The sequence below is a fragment of the Mycetomoellerius zeteki genome, unplaced genomic scaffold (genome assembly GCF_001594055.1).
Source record: "Mycetomoellerius zeteki isolate Tzet28-1 unplaced genomic scaffold, Tzet1.0 scaffold105, whole genome shotgun sequence".
NCBI lineage: Eukaryota > Metazoa > Arthropoda > Insecta > Hymenoptera > Formicidae > Mycetomoellerius > Mycetomoellerius zeteki.
In genome coordinates this window covers 2168664-2187759 of record NW_017255965.1, presented here as the reverse complement: position 1 = coordinate 2187759, position 19096 = coordinate 2168664, and the positions used below count along the sequence as shown (strand labels likewise).

At 29.2% G+C, this 19096-nt stretch overlaps 3 protein-coding genes across 3 annotated transcripts; all 3 read right to left on the bottom strand.

Annotated features, from left to right (window-relative positions):
* Positions 1 to 809: 809 nt before the first annotated feature.
* Positions 810 to 4138, bottom strand: LOC108722116 (odorant receptor 22c-like). The gene is made up of 5 exons (XM_018447058.1): positions 4016 to 4138; positions 2771 to 3001; positions 2494 to 2607; positions 1593 to 1748; positions 810 to 857 (listed from the first exon to the last, which is right to left on the bottom strand). Exons 1-5 carry the CDS (start codon positions 4136 to 4138, stop codon positions 810 to 812), a joined length of 672 nt encoding a protein of 223 aa, XP_018302560.1.
* Positions 4139 to 6820: 2682 nt separating this feature from the next.
* On the bottom strand, positions 6821 to 9846 carry LOC108722094 (odorant receptor 4-like). The gene is made up of 5 exons (XM_018447020.1): positions 9724 to 9846; positions 9191 to 9421; positions 8875 to 8988; positions 7989 to 8144; positions 6821 to 6879 (listed from the first exon to the last, which is right to left on the bottom strand). The coding sequence occupies exons 1-5, from the start codon at positions 9844 to 9846 to the stop codon at positions 6829 to 6831; spliced, it is 675 nt and encodes a 224-aa protein (XP_018302522.1). The 3' UTR covers positions 6821 to 6828.
* A 3853-nt stretch (positions 9847 to 13699) lies between these two features.
* On the bottom strand, positions 13700 to 15315 carry LOC108722086 (odorant receptor 4-like). The gene is made up of 5 exons (XM_018447006.1): positions 15133 to 15315; positions 14474 to 14704; positions 14212 to 14325; positions 13965 to 14120; positions 13700 to 13750 (listed from the first exon to the last, which is right to left on the bottom strand). Exons 1-5 carry the CDS (start codon positions 15253 to 15255, stop codon positions 13700 to 13702), a joined length of 675 nt encoding a protein of 224 aa, XP_018302508.1. The 5' UTR covers positions 15256 to 15315.
* Positions 15316 to 19096: the final 3781 nt, after the last annotated feature.

Genomic DNA, 19096 nt, shown 5'->3' with positions numbered 1-19096 from the left:
GGTTCAGATCTTATGAAAAAAATCAAAAATTGGCTTGATAATTGGATCGCTTAAAAACGTCCAGACTTCTACCAGCATGGAATCCGTTTATTGCCTGAAAAGTGGACCAAGGTTGTGGCTTTCGATGGAGCATACTTTGAATAAAGAATGATTTATGTTATGTCAAATCAATGCGATTTTTTATCAAAAAATCCGTAAAGTCATACACCTAATATATATATAAAAGATATTCAATTATAACTACATATATAAATCTACGATTACGAAATCATAAAAAGAAACAAAAAATAAAAAAATTTTTTTCCTCGTTTGTCTCTTTTCTCTCCTTCTTTATCTGTTTCATAATGACACGACAGCAACAAATTATGAGACAAAAATGCAAAACGCCAAGCGCACATCAAGTATACACAATGTTCGAATAGAGTATCGCTGAAAAATAAAAGGAAAATTGTCGCGAATCACAAAGTGCGAACAATGTCAGATGAGAGAGGAAAGCAACACGGGATTGTATTGTTCGACTTCATTTAATAAACATTGCGTGTCTAGGATTATCGATCTATCGCGCGACAGTCTCGAATTTATTCTTATTCTCGACCAATGCATATACATGTGCAAATGTGTAAGGGATGGAAGAAAATGATAAGTAATTCTGCGACGATTATTGTCACTATTTATTTATATCTGTTTATTTATATATATATGTGTGTGTGTGTGTGTGTGCAAATTTTTTAATAAATAAATAGTAACTGCTAACAATACTGTTAACATTTATTAGAAATTCAATGTAAATAAAATGTAGCTCTGCTTCATTACATTGCAAGTAGGACGGATATATAAGAAATCGAAGCTTTTATAATCTGTAAGAATATTATTTAAATATTATAAAATATCACAATGTACGTAAAAATTAAATATTTAAATTTTAAATTAAATATTTAAATTCAATATTTATGTAAAAAATGATTTTTTTGTCTAGCATTTGACTCATTTTGATATGTAATAATGAAAATATTGCAACAAATATTATTTCTTATTAATCAATATACATATTAAAAATAATATAGGGTAGAGCGGAATTAGTCAAGCGTAGGGGCAAGTGTTGGAATATGCAAATATCTTAATAACGCTACAGATATGTTTATGCTTGCGTAAGAGACTACAACTGCACTGAATACACTAATCTGTACTCAGCTGCCAAATACATGCGCTACATATTTTGCACTTTATATTTTAACTATAATATAAGACAGTCAATTATGATTAAATTGGAAATTAAATTAGAAAAATCCGTAAAGAACTTCTTAATTTTTTTTAGTTTTGGTGGTGAAAACTTGCCCACGAAGTTTGTCTCTTTTTAATTACAAAATTAATTTAACCTGTATATGTGTGTGTGCGTGTGTGTGTGTGCGTGCGTGTGTGCGCGCGTGTGTGTGTATTTATGTAACAAAAATTAATGGATAATATTTTATTTATATTTTAAGAAGGGCGAACATACTTTTTACTTAATATAAATAAATATGGGTAAAATAATCTGTTGCGTAAAATTTGTATTAAAAGGCTATACGTATAAACCAAATCTAAAATAAACTTACGCTAGTAAATCGTTCCAAGGACAAATTCATTATCTTTCCAATTGTAATTGTTAACTGATTTTGTGACCTCATTATCAAGAACAATATAATTCGATTGGTTCTAGAACCTGATTCGTACCAGTGGGAAGCGTAGGCAGCATCTCCGATGCTTTTACTCTATTAAATAATTATTTTATAACATTTATATATATAGGCCACTTTAATTGGCAAATATTTTGAAAAATACGTAAGATGCAAAAAAATGTTTCAAATAAAACTAAAACGGTTTCGTGGGGATGTATTTTTGTCACATTATTTTTTCCTAAGTGGAGGTGCCAAAAAGAAAGGACATCTCTACTTTTTAAAATAGAATTATATGATTTTTTTACATAACATAGTTCCTCTAATTATTCTGTAAAACGTATTACGGTAGAAATATTAAATTCCAATAGTTCTATTAAAAGATATTTTATATTTTATTTTTGCACATGTTGACATAAAAATTAAATAGTTTCATACTGAATATTTCATAAACTATTAATTTTTCAATAATCATACCGTAAAACTTTTATGAATAGGATAATTAGAAGACTCATATTATGTAAAAAAATCATTTAATTCCATGTAAAAAAGTAGAGTTGATCTTTATATCTTTTTAGCATATACATATAAAAAAAAACAATGTGACCAAAATACGTTCTTTTGAAACAACTCTTTCATCTAAAATAATTTTTTCGTATTTTTTACGTATTTTTCAAAATATTTGTCTGGAACAATTATAATGCGACACTCTGTATAATATACATATAATTGTGTACATGTGTATCCCTCTCTCTCTCTTTCTGTGTGTGTGTTTACAAAAACAATTCTATAATATTATACTTAAGACATCGTGATTGATATATTCGTTCTAGTGTCTAACCTTAGCGCTCAAGTATTCTCCAGCAAAACAAAATATGAACGCCTCCATATTCATAACTAGGTAAAATAAGAGGGTCCTAGTTATATTTTGCAAAACATCGGGTCCACCGATTGACTGGAACATTAAGAAATATTCTAAGAGCAACGGAAAGGTAACAAAATGCTGAATAATTAAAAGCACGAAATAATGCTCCTTTATTTTGCAAATTCAACAGCGATTTCTATAGCGTATATTAATTCCTTTTTATTGTAGAATCAAACAAAATTATAATACTTACTGCGACAATTGTAAAACCCAAGCAGCAGATAATCAGAGTATCCGATACGAAGAGCACCATCGCGATATATGAATACAGATCTTCGATGTGCTCTGAAAAGGTAACGATTTTCTGATGTTTCTTGATTATCTTTTTTACCGTAAAATAATTCAAATTGTCCTTCTCTTTCTTCGGAAAAATTGTCATCAAACTCTCACAAAGAATATCGATTTGACCGCCTATATGCAATATCTAAAATGTATGTTTTTCAGAACTACCATGCAAATATGCAAGTTATGAAAAAGTATTTTAATTTCTAAATTTATAATTAACGCTGTACAAAATATTTTAAAATTCAAAAAGCAGCATAAGTCAGAGTATCCTATAAATTATTTTTTATAATATAGGCAATAATCAAACATTTTATTAATAAGTTGAAATTAATTAATAGATTAAGGAGGTAAAATAGAGTAAAATTTTCAAAAAATTGACAAATTTTTTACTTTTTTCGAAAGATTAATGTCCAAAAAATATACTCCTAAAATGTTTCTATGAAATTCGAAGTATTTCTCGAGTTATATGAGTTGTAGCGAATGGGCGCATAGTGCAATAATAAAGCATCTAATACACATCTAATGTAAAAAAGAAGTTATGCGCAGGTAATAGATAGATAGATAGATAGATTTCTATTAAATAATCAATACTGAAACTTTAAACTCGCTTTACTCAAAACTATCTTTTTTCAACTGACGACATCTATAACTCGAACAATTTTCGACCGATGGCCTCAACTTTGAACAGTAGCTTCACAAAATGAATAGTCTCAGTTAAAAAAGCGTAGGGAATTTTTTTAATTAATTATTAATTTTCAAAAGGCGAGATGTTTAAGAGATTCAAAATATAGTGAAATTAAATTTTTTTTTAAACCGCTGCCATTTTAAAAAAGAATTATTTATAAAAATTGCTACACTCAACTGAAACTACACTCATACAGATTCGAAATTTTCAAGAAATTTTCATTTCAGATCATTACAACTTGAGTTCTTTATGTCGCCGATGGACTATGTTTTTTGAACACGGAAAGTCTATAATGTTGTGCAATATCATATTTTTTTAAAATTTATAATTACTTTTAAAAAAATTGATAAACCTTTTTTAAGACCTTTACTCTGTTTTACCAACTTAATAAAATATAAAAAAATTAATTTTTATTAATAATAAAAATAACATATAAAAAAATATCTACTTACGCAACACAGAACTTACCAGATTTATGAGTAAGGCATTTAATAAACCGATTGCGTCGGAACACAACAGCAAATAAAGAAATTGAACAATTATGACCGATTCATATATAAACTTTTTATTTGCGTCAAATGGCAGATCCATCTCTAAAATGAGCAATCGTGTGGAAACATTGGAAGCATTGCCATCATCCACGTATTTTATAAGGATGTGAGTGCTATAGAGAGTTACGGCCGTCGAATAAAGAATCACCGTCATATTAGCAAAGCGCTCCGACAATTTGGCATTGTACGATGTCGCGAACATACTGAATTTCGTCCTAGAACATTTTTCCCAATCGATCGCCATCATTGTTAATATGCTGTTGAGTGTTCTACAAATAGTCTTATTGGTTACAATCATGAACAACTGCAATGGAATATTATGCAAACCATCGATGAAAAATTTATACACTTATGACTTACAAATACGTGTTTACTTATTTTATTTTTGCGTATAATAATTTATTTATTACAGCAATTTGTCTTTAGCTTTGTACACGTTCATAATTGCCGAATAATTAACTTTACCGACCAAAGTAGTAATTGTTGAATTGAGATGTAACTAAATCTAATTACTTTAATTTGGCCAATTAATATAATCAAATATTTAAAACAAAATTTTTCACTGATAGTGCGTATATTATGTGTCTCACCACTGCGCATCTCACCGCTGTTTATACCAAAAAATGATGAGTTTAATTAAAAATATTGTATACGACATTACAGAACTTAAAATGGTTACTATCTCTACAAACTCCATCAGATGGAAATTTCTTATGATATATCGGTATTGAGCAATTTGCTCGAATACGATCGAAACAGTCCAGAACAGTCTACGTAACAAAACGAACGACGTGTTCGGCCAAATGCCAAAAATACGAAACAAAATTTCTGTAGCTGGATTAACAATATTCTTTACTTTCATATTTCTATTATTATTATACTTTCTTATTATTTTGTACTTTTAATATGCATCGATTTCGGCGAGAGAATTTAAAAAAAAAACACGGATGTTACGAAAAACACTTGATCGATCGTACGATGTGCACAATGTAGTGTCTTGTACAAACTGAGAACGAGAGTGGAGGGCACCCTCCCACAAGTCATGGCTTATAAAATATTTTGATCGCAACGTGCACAGATTGTGTGCAGATTGTCAATAAAAAATGATATTTCCGGATGGCCGACCCTCTCCCTCTCAAATTCTTGGACGAGTGGTGTAGCTCGTAGTGTATTATTTTCTTTAAAAATTCAAGCAACAATAGATAGGAGCACGCGAACGTTTACAGGACGTTATACTGTGCCCACTGAGCACTGCTCAGTAACAGTAAGAAAAGTTTTGTATATTCATGAATAGGGGAGACTTTTTCGAGGAAGAGAGATGGAGAGAAAGCGAAAGCTGTTCTTTTTCCGAGATTTTATTGCCTCTATATCGAAAGATATTCTTTCTCGCGCATTATATAAGTGCGGCTAGTGTACACGCGTTCGCAATTCATTCTCCTGAAATATGTAAATCGTACAATTTTGGAAGAAAATGGTTCACGTCAGATATACAGGTTGCTCGCAATAATCGTGAATAAATAAACCAGAAGCAGGAGATGGAGAACGAAGTGCTGAGCGAAGTTATATTCCAGTAGTAACGACGTTTTGGACAAAGCATAGTACTTATAAGCTATAAATAATATCATAAAATGCAAAGAGCTTTTGGTAATCTTTGATAAAAGATTGTTTTGATTGTTTCGATATTATAATATTGTTTCAACGTTATAAAAATATAAGGTAATATCTGTTTATTAGAGAGCATTGGTTATGTAATTATTATTATCAATATTTTGAGCGTGAAAGAAAAATTAATTGATTTAATTATATTTAAAATAAATGGAATATTATTTATAATACCATAAGAAATAACAATAATAATTTCTTTAATACTGTTACTACCGAATTTTTTTCTTACTTCTTTTATGTTATAATTTTATATTACTAGAGGAAAGTGAGAGAATTTCAAACGCATGGTAAACACAAATGATATTATTATAGTATATTGAGTTGAGACAACTTCTCATTTCCCCAATGATAGTTCGATACAACTATATAGCGCTATACTATAAGTCGTGATCACAGAATGTACACATATATACGCTTTTCATTTCAAGGTAAATAGCATTACACATTTTCAATAATTTTGCTGTAGAGAAGAGTGGAGAAATTGCAATTTTAAAGAAAAAAGTTAAATAAAGCTAATAATTATTTGTTATTTATAGAAATCTTCAATTACTCTATTATAACTATAGATTTACAATTACGAAGATGTAAAAAGAAACAGAAAGTTAAGATATTTTTTCCCCCCTCTGTCACTTTTCTTTCTTTCTTTCTTTATTTATTTCATGACAACAATAAATTATGAGACTTAAAAATGCAAAATGTCGTGCGTGCAGCAAATACACAACGTTTAAATAAAGTAATTACTAGAAAATAAAAGGAACATTGTCGGAAATCATAAAGTGCGAACAATGTTATACGTGAGAGAAGAAAGCAGCACGAGATTGTATTGTTCGATTTCATTTAATAAACATTGCGTATTTTAGGTTATCGATCTATCGCTTGACAGTCTGAAATTATTCTCTACTAATGCCATATACGCGTGCAAGTGTATCAGATGAAAGAAAATGGTAATGCTGCAACGGTTTTTATCAATATTAATTTATGTGCAAATTTTCTAATAACTAAACAATAATTATTAACAACAACTGTTAACATTAATTAGAAGTTCAATGTAAATAGAATGTAGCTTCAAGATACTGCAAGTAGGACGGATATATAGGAGCCTGAAGCTTTTACAATCTGCAAGAATATTATTCAATTATTATGAAATATCAATGTACGTAAAAATTAAATATTTAAATTTAAATAAAATATTTAAATTGAATATTTATGTAAAAAATAATTAGCTTAGCATTAGACTTATTTTAATAATATGTAACAATGTAAATAGTATGTTAAATGTTATTTCTTATTAATTAATATACATATTAAAAAAATATAGGATAGAGATAGAGCGGGGTTAGTCCAGGCAAAATGTAACATACAAATATTTTAATAACCGAAAAGCATACGGATATGTCTATATGCTTATGTAAGACGGCGTCGGAGCAGAGATGGAGATTACTGCGTTGAATACACTAATCCGTACTCGGCTGCCAAACATGTATGCTATTTCCGTTTTCGTGCATTAAAAATAAAATTATTAGGTGAATGTTGTTTTTGGTACGTAGTAATTGAAATAATTGATAAAAATCAGATGTTTTTCAAAAATAAATTATAAATATATTTCTTAACTTTAATGTTCATGTTACTATTTTATTTACAACTTTTTAGTTAAAAAAAATATTTTATTCGAAATTTCATTGGTATGGAATGAGTTAGGCCAATTAGTTTTTAATTATAACAAATATTTATAAAGTATCTCTCATTTAATTCAATACACATGGACGTATCGGATCACTACTGCAAAGATTGTTTTCAGATGATTGCGAACATAAAAAATGCATTCGTGTAGTATATCTCCGCTGTCAATTTTAACTTTAAGAAATGACAAACAATCATTTTAATAAATAGTGAATTGAATTCATAAATATTTGTTTGAGTTATATCGCAACAAATTGCGAATGAGCAGTGGATTTGTGGATACATCTTGATACGAATTTTTTTTATGTTTTTATGTGATAGGAACTTGTCCACGAAGTTTGTCTCTTTTTAATTATACCCTGTGTGTGTGTGTGTGTGTGTGTGTGTATTTATGTAATAAAAAATAATTGATAATAATATTTTACTTATATTTTAAGAAGAGCAAACATACTTTTTATTTATAGATAATTATGGATAAAATAATCATTTGTACAAAATCTGTGCTAAAAGGCTATACGTATAAAGTAAATATAAAATAGACTTACACTAGTAAATCGTTCCAAGGACAAATTCATTATCTTTCCAATTGTAATTGTTAACTGATTTTGTGACCTCATTATCAAGAACAATATAATTCGATTGGTTCTAGAACCTGATTCGTACCAGAGGGAAGCGTAGGCAGCATCTCCGATACTTTTACTCTATTAAATAATTATTTTTATAACATTTATATATGTAAACAGTGATAATTGGCAAATATTTTGAAAAATACGTAAGATGCGAAAAAATATTTCAGAAAGTGAAACGGTGATTTCTTGGGAGATATGTATTTTAAATAGTTTTTTTTTTTTTTTTTTTTTTTTTTTTTTAAATAAAGGCGTCAAAAAGATATGAAGAGAGAGAGAGAGAGAAAGGGGTTACTCTACTTTTATAAATGGAATTATATATATTTTTTAAATATAACTCCTTTAATTATTCTTAGGTATATAAAAATATTAAAGTAGAAATATCAAAAAAACTATTAATTTAATAAGGTATTTTATATCATACTCTGGCATATAATGACACAAAATATTAAATGTTTCGTATACTACTTTTTAATAATTGTAAATTAATACTTTTATAAATAGAATAATTAGAAGAATCATATATGTAGAAAAATCATTTAAAAAGTAAGGGTGACCTTTATATCTTTTTTGCTTACCCATCTATAAAAAACAACGTGAACAAAAAATACGTCCCTTTCGAAGTGCCACTTTCATCTGAAACATTTTCTACGTATCTTACGTATTTTTCAAGATATTTGCCTTGGATAATTAAAATGGGATTCTGTATATGTGTGTAGCTGTGTGTGTATATGTGTTTATATACAAACAATTATGTAATAATATTATAATCGTGATTAATATGATAATCGTCCTAATATCTAACCTTAGCGCTCAAGTATTCTCCAGCAAAACAAAATACAAATGCTTCCATATTCATGACGAGGTAAAATAAGAGGATCCTAATTATATTTTTCAAAACGTCGGGTCGACCGATTGACTAAAATATTAAGAAACATTCTAAACGGAAAGATAACAAAATACTTAAAGTAATAATTAAAAGCACAAAATAGTGCTCCTTTACTTTATTCTGCAAATTGAACAGCGGTTCCTATGGTGTATATTGCTCTTCATCGTTGAATTAAACAAAATTATAATAAATAATGAATGATTTATTGTATATGTGAAATTATAATACTTACCGCGACAATTATAAAACCTAAGCAACAGATAATCAGAGTATCCGATATGAAGAGCACCATCGCGATATATGAATACAGATCTTCGATGTGCTCTGAAAAGGTAACGATTTTCTGATGTTTCTTGATTACGTTTTTTACCGTAAAATAATTCAAATTGCCCTTTTCTTTCTTCGGAAAAATTGCCATCAAACTCTCACGAAGAATATCGATTTGACCGCCTATATGCAATATCTAAAATGTATGTTTTTCAGAACTACCATGCAAATATGCAAGTTATGAAAAAGTATTTTAATTTCTAAATTTATAATTAACGCTGTACAAAATATTTTAAAATTCAAATAGCAGCATAAGTTAATTCTAACTTATGCTATTAAGCCTATATATTATTCTTAATGTTAATATGGATAATAATCAAACATTTCATTAATAAATTGATATTAATTGATTGCAGATTATTAAACTATCAAGAAATTAATATTATGAATAATAAAAATAACATATAAAAAAATATCTACTTACAAAATAAAACTTACCAGATTTATGAGTAAGGCATTAAATAAACCGATTGCGTCGGCACACAACAGCAAATGAAGAAATTGAATAATTATGACCGATTCATATACGAATCTTTGGTTAGTGTCAAATGGTAGATCCATCTCTACAATAAGCAATCGTGTGGAAACATTGGAAGCATTACCGCCATCCATATGTTTTACAAAGATTTTGGTGCTAAAAAGAAATACAGCAGTCGAATAAAGAATCACCGTCATATTAACGAAGCGCTCCGATAATTTAGCATTATATGTTGTCGCAAATAAACTGAATTTTGTGTTGGAACACTTTTCCCAGTCAATCGTCATCATCGTTAATATCTTATTGAATGTTCTACAAATAGTTTTATTGGTTATAATCATGATAACAACCGCAATGAAGCATTATGCAAATCATCGATGAAAAATTTATCGTTATGCAATAACTTGACAAATGTGTGTCCATTTATCTTTTATCTTTGCATATAATAATTTGTTTATTACAGCAATTGTCTTTAGTTCTGTACACGTTTGCAATTGCCGAATAAATCACTTTACCAACTAAAGTGGTAATTGATGAATCAAAACATGTTATTAAATTTATTTAACTTAATTTGTGTAAATTATGTAATTAAGCATAATTAAATAGTATTTAAAACAAATTTTTCACTGATAATACTTATACTATGTGTCTCACCGCTGTTTATACCAAAAAACGACGAGTGTAATAAAAAATCTCGTATACGGCACTGCTGAACTCAAAACTGTTATTATCTCGAAAAACCCCATCAAATGGAAATGTTTTACGATATATTGATATTGAACAATTTGTTCGAATACGATCGAAGTAGTCCAGAATAGTCTACATAACAAAACGAACGACGTGTTCGGCCAAATGCCAAAAATACGAAACAAAATTTCTGTAGTTGGGCTAACAGTATTCTTTACTTTCATATTTCTATTATTATTACTTTCTTATTATTTTGCACTGTTAATACGCATCGATTCCGATAAGAGAATTTAAAAACAAACACGGTGTTACGAAAAACACTTGATCGATCGTACGATGTTTACGATGTAGTGTCTTTGTACAAACTGAGAGGTTGAAAGAGAACGAGAGTGGAGGGCACTCTCCCATGAGCCATGGCTTATTAAATATTTTGATCGCAACGTGTACAGATTGCGTGTAGATTGTCGATAAAAAAAGAAATTTCCGGATGGTCGACCTTCTCCCTCTCAAATTCTTGGGCGAAACAGCGGTGTAGCTCGCAATGCATTATTTTCTTTAAAAATTCAAGCAACAGTAGATAGCAACACGCGAACATTCATAGGACGTTAAACTGTGCTCAGTGAACGTAAGAAAAGTTTTGTATATCCGTGAATAAGGGCGACTTTTTCGAAGAAGAGGGAAGGTGGACAAAATGAAAGTTTTTCTCTTTCCGAGATTTTATTTCCTCAATATTGAAAGATATTCTTCCTTGAGCATTATATAAGTGCGGCTAGTGTGCATGCGTTAGCAATTCATTCTTCTGAAATATGTAAATCGCACTATTTTGGACGGAACTCTGATGCATGTCAGATTCAGGTTGCGCAATAATCGTGAAAAAGTAGGAAACGGATAACGAAGTGCTGAGTAAAGTTTTATATTCCAGTAGCAATGACGTTACTCGCAAATGACAATCATAACACTTATAAGCTGTAAAGGACATCGTAAAATGCAAAGAGCTTATGTTAATCTTTGATAAAAGACTGTTATAATAAATGTTATAATGACATTTCAACATTACAAAAATGTAAAGTAATATCTATTTATGCGAGGAGAGCATTGGTTATGTAATTATTATTATTGATATTTTAAGCGTGAAAGAAAAATTAATCGATTTAATTATATCAGATATATAAATGGTATATTATTTCTAATTCCATGAGAAGTAACAATAACAATAATTTCTTTAATACTGTGTTACTGAGTTTTTTTATTATATATTTTTTAATTTTATACTGCAGATAGAGAATATACTTATATTATCACACTATAACAAAGTAGGAGAATTGCAAATACGTGGTAAACACAAATGATACTATTGCAGTATATTCGAGTTGTGATAACCTCTCATTTCTCGAATTAGTCCAGTCCGATATACGCCTAGTGCTGTACTATAACTCGTGATCATAGACTGTACACGCGTTTTGAGGTAAATACCACTACACATTTTTGATGACTTTGCTGTAGAGAAGAATGGAAATTGCAAATGTTTAAGGAAAATTTAAATAAAGCCAATAATTATTTATTATTTATAGAAAAATCTTTTGTTAAAGAATATTATCTTGACCCTGTAATAATCAACTTTTATATATTATTAATATAAAATAATTATTAATATAAATAATTTTAAATAAAAAAAAAACGAAAACTCGATATTACCTTGCGTGGCGACGGGAAATTTCGTACGAGTTTTGTTTTTTGGTTAAAATTGTTGTATATTGTTTCTGTCGAAGGAAAATTTATTCCATCCTCAGGATAAGCGCCCGAATAAAGTTGATGTATTAAAGTTATCACTTTTGGACACTTTTACGCCAAGATAGAGTGTTGCGGCGGTCGTGCGGAGACTGATAATTATAGCATTCCAAACGCTGTGACCGATTACCATATTCGTTGCCGTGAGCATGCTGAACAGATCTTTCGAATTTTCTTTTATTCAATCCATGGCTATTATTAAGATATCGTGAAACTTTTTATATAAAAAAATGAATTCTGAATAACTTTATAAAGTAAGTGCAAGCCATTTATAGTTTATTATTTGATACTGCAAAAAAAGCGATATAGAGAATAATTAGGTTAACTCATTGATGATTCCAGAAGAGAATCAATTTGAATAACAAACAGGCTGTATGCTAAAGAGTTGCTCAAATTATTCATCAAATCCATTAGCTCATTGCATTGGTGCGGTGGAGAAATATGAACTAAATGTATCGACACATCATAACAACAATTAATTTCACAAACCAGAACAATTTATGCGAAATGGTTTACAACATGTCGAATCAGATGCTATATTAAAATTTGAAGTACGAATTTTATAGAGAAACATGCTGTACTCGTAGCAGCATTTTTTGCATTGTAAAATTGTAAGAAAAAGAATTTACTATCAATGATTTTATAAGACATCAAATATCGAATTTGCCGTGTTTCCTTAATTCCATGAAAAATATTGATATGTAACTCACTGAAGAACGCAAAAGCATATTCACAATTGATCGGGAACAATTAATCATTAAATGTTCTCTTGAAAGCAGGCATAAAATAACACACTTAATACATACTCTAAAATATATAGATGTGGATTTAACTCCATGGGTGTTAAATATAATTCTCATGTTTATATCAACATACGGTGAGACTTACATAAACACTGCACGGTGTTAATTTACAACTATAATTTTTAGAATATACAACAGATCTACGATTATGAAACTTTAAAAGTTACCAGAAATTTACAAAATTTGTGTCCTTATTACGTCTCTTTCTTATTTTTCTTTCTCTTTTTCTCAACAGGGTAACACGATAGCGACAAATTATGAGGCTTAAAAATGCAAGACGCCACGTGCACAGCAAATGCATAATGTACGAATGAAAGACTCGAGGAAAAATGAAAGAAAAATTGTCAGAACTTGCAAAGTCGCGTTAACGTTGCTAAATGGGAGGAGAGAAAGCAGCACGGGGTTGCATTGTTCGACATCAATTAATAAACATCTCGAGTTATTGATCTACTGTCTAGCAATTTTGAGTTCATTCTACTACTAAAACACACACACGCAGGTATGTAACTGTAAATGGGAAAAAATGGTAAGTAATACTGTAATGATTTTCGTCATTTTTAAATTATATGTGCAAATTTTTTTGAGACTGAACAATATCAAACTACCAGTTATTAACACTCATTAAAAATTTAATGTAAATATAGAATGCAGTTCCGTTTCAATACATTGCAAGTAAAACCGATATATAGGAGGCTGAAGCTTTTACAATCTGTAAAAGTATTATTTGATTATTTTAATAGTATATGTGTGTATATAACGAAAATTAAATCAAATAATATTTTATTTACAATTTAAGAAGAGAAAACAGATTTTTTGCTTTTTATTTATTGTAGATAACTATTAACAGAATAATCTCTTCAGTATAAAATATGCGTTTAAAAATTTTACATGCAAAATGATGTGTCCCTCTGAGATAAACTTACAGTGGTAAACTGTCCCAAAGACAAATTCATTATCCTTCCAATTGTAATAGTTAATTGATTTTGCGACCTCATTATCAAAGATAATATAATTCGACTATCTCTCGAATCTGATTCGTACCAGAAGGAAGCGTAAGCAGCATCTCCGATGCTTTTGCTCTATTGAATAATGGATCTTGTAATTTTGAAAATGAATTATGTAATATTCTGCTTATTTATCGTAAACCATATATTCATCTCAACAACTAACCTTAGCACTTAAATATTCTCCAGCGAAACAAAAGATGAATGCCTCCATATTTATAACGATATAAAATAAGAAGTTTCTGATTAGGCTTTCTGAAGCATTAGGTCGACCGATCGACTGGAATATTAAGAAACATCCTAAGAGGAATGGAAAAGCGATAAGGTAACGAATATTTAAAGGCACGAATTAATGCTCTATTATTCTGCAAAATTCTATAATGTATATTCCTCTTTGCCGTAGAATTAAAGAAAATTATAATACTTACAGCGACAATTGTAAAACCCAAGCAACAGATAATCAGCGAATCCGATACGAATAATACCATAGCGATATACGAATACAAATCTTCAATGTACTTTGAAAACATAATGATTTTTTGGTGTTCTCTAATTGCTTTTCTCACCTCAAAATGACTTGGACTATGTTTGCCATTCTTCGGAAAAATTTCCTTCAAGTTCTCGCGAAGAATATCGATTTGACCTCCTACATGCAGTATCTAAAATACACATTATTATTAATTGTCATATTTAATGAAAGCGAAAAAAAATTTTTAGTCGATTAAGTAAAAAAAAACGTCAAAGTTGGAATAATTAAATGTTGGAATATTAATTTTATATGTAAAATATAATTTAAATATATGCTTCAAATTACTACACGCCGATTACTTTCAAACTTGAAATAAATTATTTTAAATTTCTAGATTAAAATATCCTCCATATAATCTTTTAAAATTTGATAATCAGCATAAGTTAAAAATTCTATAAATTATTTTTGATAATGAAATAATAAATGTACATTCGGTCAATCAACTGATATCAACTGATTAAATTGGTTAATAAAATATCAAGATTAATTTTAATGAATAGTAAAAATAATAAATAATAACATTAATGATAATAATATTTTTTGAACAGTAAGACTCACCAGATTTATAAGCAAGGCATTCAATAAGCAGTTTGCATCGGCACATAACAGCGAAAAAAAGAATTGAGCAATTATGACTGATTCGTATACGAATTGTTGGTTAGCATCAAATGGTAGATCCATGTCTATAATGAGCAATCGTGTAGAAATGTTGGAAGCTTTGTTGTCATCCTCGTGTTTTAGGAAAACTTTGCTACTAATAAGAATTACAGTTGTTGAATAAAGAATCACTGTCATATTAACAAAGCGCTGTGACAATTTGGCATTGCATGTCGCGAACATACTGAATTTCGTGTTAGAACACTTTTCCCAATTAATTGCCATCATTGTTAGTATCCTGTTGAACGTTCTACGAATAGTTTTCAATGGTCATAATCGTTATAATGGCTGCAACGAAGCGTTATGCAAACTATCGATGAAAAATTTATCGTTGCGCAATAAATTTACAGATGCGTGTCCTTCTATTTTTTTTTTATCGCGTATAGTAATTAATTTATTATAACAATTTGTCTTTAATTTAGCTTTGTTCACATTTGCAATTGCCAAAGAATTCATTTAACAGACCAATGTGGTAATTGTCGAATCGAGATGCAATTTTATATTTATTTAACTAGGCTAAATAATATAATTAATTATAATTAAATTAAATCTGTGAAACAAATTTTTCACTGACAGTGCATATCAATATATGCTTCATCGATCTCGCGCATCTCACCGCTGTTTATACCAAAAAATGGTGAGTTTAATTAAAAATATCGTATAAGTCATTGTTGAACCCACAATGTGCATCATCTCGGTAAACTCCACCAAGTGGAAATGCATTATGATATATCGATATTGTAAAATTTGTTCGATTATGATCAAGACAGTCCAGAGTAGTCTACACAACGAAGCACATGACATATTCGGCCAAATGCCAAAAATTCGAAACCAAATTTCTATAGCTGGGCTAACGGTACTCTTTACTTTCATATTTCGATTTTCTTATTATTTTGCACTGTTAATATGCATCGATTCCGACAAGAGAATTTTTACAAAAAGCAATATCACAAGAAACACTTGATCGATCGTATGATGTGCACGATATAGTGTCTCTGTACAAACTAAGAGCTTGAAAAAGAACTGGAGTGGTGGATACCCTCCCGCGAGCCACAGCTTATTAAATATTTTGATAGGAACGTACACAGATTGCGTGCACTATTGTGGATAAAAAAAAAGTTTTCAGGTGGACGACCCTCTCCCTCTCAAATTCTCGAGCGAAACAATGAAATAGCAGGCAGTGCATTATTTCCTTAAATAATTCAAGTAACAGCGAATAGCAACATGCAAACGTAGACACAACATTAAAACCATGTTCGGTGACCATAAGAAAAGTTTTGTATTTCCGTAAATGGGGGAGAATTTGTTGAAGAAGAGAACAGGCGATAGAGGCGTTTCTTTTTCTGAGATTTTCTTTTTTTAATATCAAGGAATATTTTTCCTCGTGATAAGCGTCGCCAGTGTTTACTACTATTATACTGAAACTTATAAATCGTGAAATTTTGGATAAAACTAGTGAAAAAAGTAAGCTAGGAAGATGAAAAACCAAAGTGCTGAGAAAAAGTTCCATATTCGAGTAACAGCGGAGTTGAGCGAAATTTACAGAATAACAAAGTTACTCAAGTAAACGACAAGCATAGCATAAGTTATAAAAAAAAGATTACAAAATGCGAAGATCTTACGTTAATCTTTCAGAAAAGGTTGTTTAATCATGTCATTTAAGCATAAGCATTAATAAAAATTTGATGTAACATTTGTTTATGTAAGAAGAAGGAATATTTGTAATGTAATTATTTTTTCCGATGTTTTTTATTTTGCACGTGATAGAAAAAATAAATAATTTAGTTATATTAGAAGTAAATACAATATTATTTGAAGTACCATATGAAATAACAATAATAATAATAACTTTTCTGATATTGTGTTATATTTTTTTACTATTTATCTTGTGTGGTTTTATATTATTACTTCAATAAATTATATTTTGATTATTACTTTAATTTTATGTTATTATTTGCATAATATCATCATGATTTAATTATCTAATCTATATAGTTCTTTATACACTAAAGAAGGCGAGAAATCAAATTGTTTTGACGGTCTACGGTAAATTTTACATATATGGATTATTTCGGATACCTTACAAATGCGAAAAATGATGATAAAGATGCATTTTAGTCAATGCATTATATTTTAATGTATATTATTCAATGCATTCTCATAATTTATATAGCTTTCTCTAATAAAATCTATTATAAAATATCTCAAGATTATGTGAAGAAACATAGACAATTAAAAATTAGCATTAAGCTCATTTTAACAAATATTAAATTTTCTGTGGGTATAAGTACAGAATTACAAATATATAAATTTATTAAAATATGTATAAGAAAATAGCATATAGAACACAGGAAGTCACTTTAGAGAACAAATGCATCGTTAGGATAGTCGAGTTACAAGCAATTCTAGTTAAATCATTCTTTTTCAGAGATAATGAACGTTTTTGAAATATACAAAAATAAAATGTAGCTGTGAAGAAATTAAAAGATTTTTTTTATTATTATTAGCTTAATACAATTTTAACTGGTCCACGCATGTGAGTGTGTATGTGCGTGCATTTTTTTTCTACAAATTACTTCAATTATGGCGATAAATAATCTTATATAAAGAGTTTAGATTGATAAATAATTTTTCATCAATGCAATAATTTTAAATAATTTAAATTTTAACTTTCAGAATTGACCATAAGTTTTAACTATATCGAGAATTTATGATCAAACGCATTACTATTTTAACAATATTTACTTTACGTAAAATTATTTCAAAATTTAACAATAAATCTTAGGAATTTCCAATGTTATGATTAAAATATATAACACATCAATCGAACATGTTTGTATGAAAAAATGAAGAAATTATGCAATTAAGAGCTCATGCACTGATGAGTTGCTATCGAAGAGAAATTCTATTCTCAGGATAAATCCCCGAATGACAGCAATTGATGTATTAAAGTTATTAGCTTCGGTATCGGACAAAATTACGCTGAGACTGGTTACTACGGTGGCCGCGTGAAAACCGATAATTGATTTCGAAACGCGATGTGACAGATTAGCGATGTTCGTTGTCATGTGCATGCTGAACAGATCTCTTGCTTTTTTTTTAATACACGGCTATCATCAAGAAGTAAGGTTTGTTCGCGTCGCGAGCTCCAACATGCCCCTATCATATTTCCTACTCAGCAAGCGCGTTGAAGTAAGTAAGAGCTATGGAAGGAGCATATTGGAACATGTTGGAGTATGCGACGGGAACAAACCTATAATATCGATGAATATTTTGTATCGGAAAAATTGAATAATTTCGAAATTCTGAATAATTTTATGACATAATATTTTATAATTTATCATTTAATACTTGTATTGCATGAAAAAGAAGCACTTTACCTATAGAATAATTAGGCTAATTCATCGTTAGGCCTAGAAGATGATTAATTTGAAGAGCAATAAGCTGTGCAGTAATATATCTGAGCACATAAAACATTTAAAAAATATTTATTTAATAATTTTACATTAAATGAATATTTAAACGTTTTAAAAACATTATTTGCTCGATTAGGACAGAACTGCTCAAATTATTCATCAAACCATCAACTCAACAATGCGATGGTGCAATACAAAATAAATATACCGGCAGACTTTAGCAATAATTAATTTCGCAAAACAAAATTCCTGTAAAATGGCACTACACATCAAGTCAGATGTCAAAGATAACGAAGAATGGATTTTATGAAAAAACTTACTGTATTCGAAACAGTCATTTTGATAATTGCAAGAACAGAGAATTCTCTATCAATGACTTACAAGCTAATATTGACAGGCTGTGTATATTTTCTTCATCAAGAAGTATCGTGTAAAATAGCCAGCTAAAG

What these genes read in the sequence shown, in the direction of transcription:
- LOC108722116 (XM_018447058.1), bottom strand. Translation starts at nt 4,138, where the DNA reads ATGGATCTGCCATTTGACGCAAATAAAAAGTTTATATATGAATCGGTC. An exon ending in TGGGTTTTACAATTGTCGCA is followed by an intron (nt 2,608 to 2,770) that starts GTAAGTATTATA and finishes TTAATGTTCCAG; the next exon opens with TCAATCGGTGGACCCGATGT. An exon ending in CCTTGGAACGATTTACTAGC is followed by an intron (nt 858 to 1,592) that starts GTAAGTTTATTT and finishes ATATTCTTACAG; the next exon opens with ATTATAAAAGCTTCGATTTC.
- LOC108722094 (XM_018447020.1), bottom strand. Translation starts at nt 9,846, where the DNA reads ATGGATCTACCATTTGACACTAACCAAAGATTCGTATATGAATCGGTC. An exon ending in ATGCCTTACTCATAAATCTG is followed by an intron (nt 9,422 to 9,723) that starts GTAAGTTTTATT and finishes CATACATTTTAG; the next exon opens with ATATTGCATATAGGCGGTCA. An exon ending in CCTTGGAACGATTTACTAGT is followed by an intron (nt 6,880 to 7,988) that starts GTAAGTCTATTT and finishes ATATTCTTGCAG; the next exon opens with ATTGTAAAAGCTTCAGGCTC.
- LOC108722086 (XM_018447006.1), bottom strand. Translation starts at nt 15,255, where the DNA reads ATGGATCTACCATTTGATGCTAACCAACAATTCGTATACGAATCAGTC. An exon ending in GAGAATATTTAAGTGCTAAG is followed by an intron (nt 14,121 to 14,211) that starts GTTAGTTGTTGA and finishes ATTATTCAATAG; the next exon opens with AGCAAAAGCATCGGAGATGC. An exon ending in CTTTGGGACAGTTTACCACT is followed by an intron (nt 13,751 to 13,964) that starts GTAAGTTTATCT and finishes ATACTTTTACAG; the next exon opens with ATTGTAAAAGCTTCAGCCTC.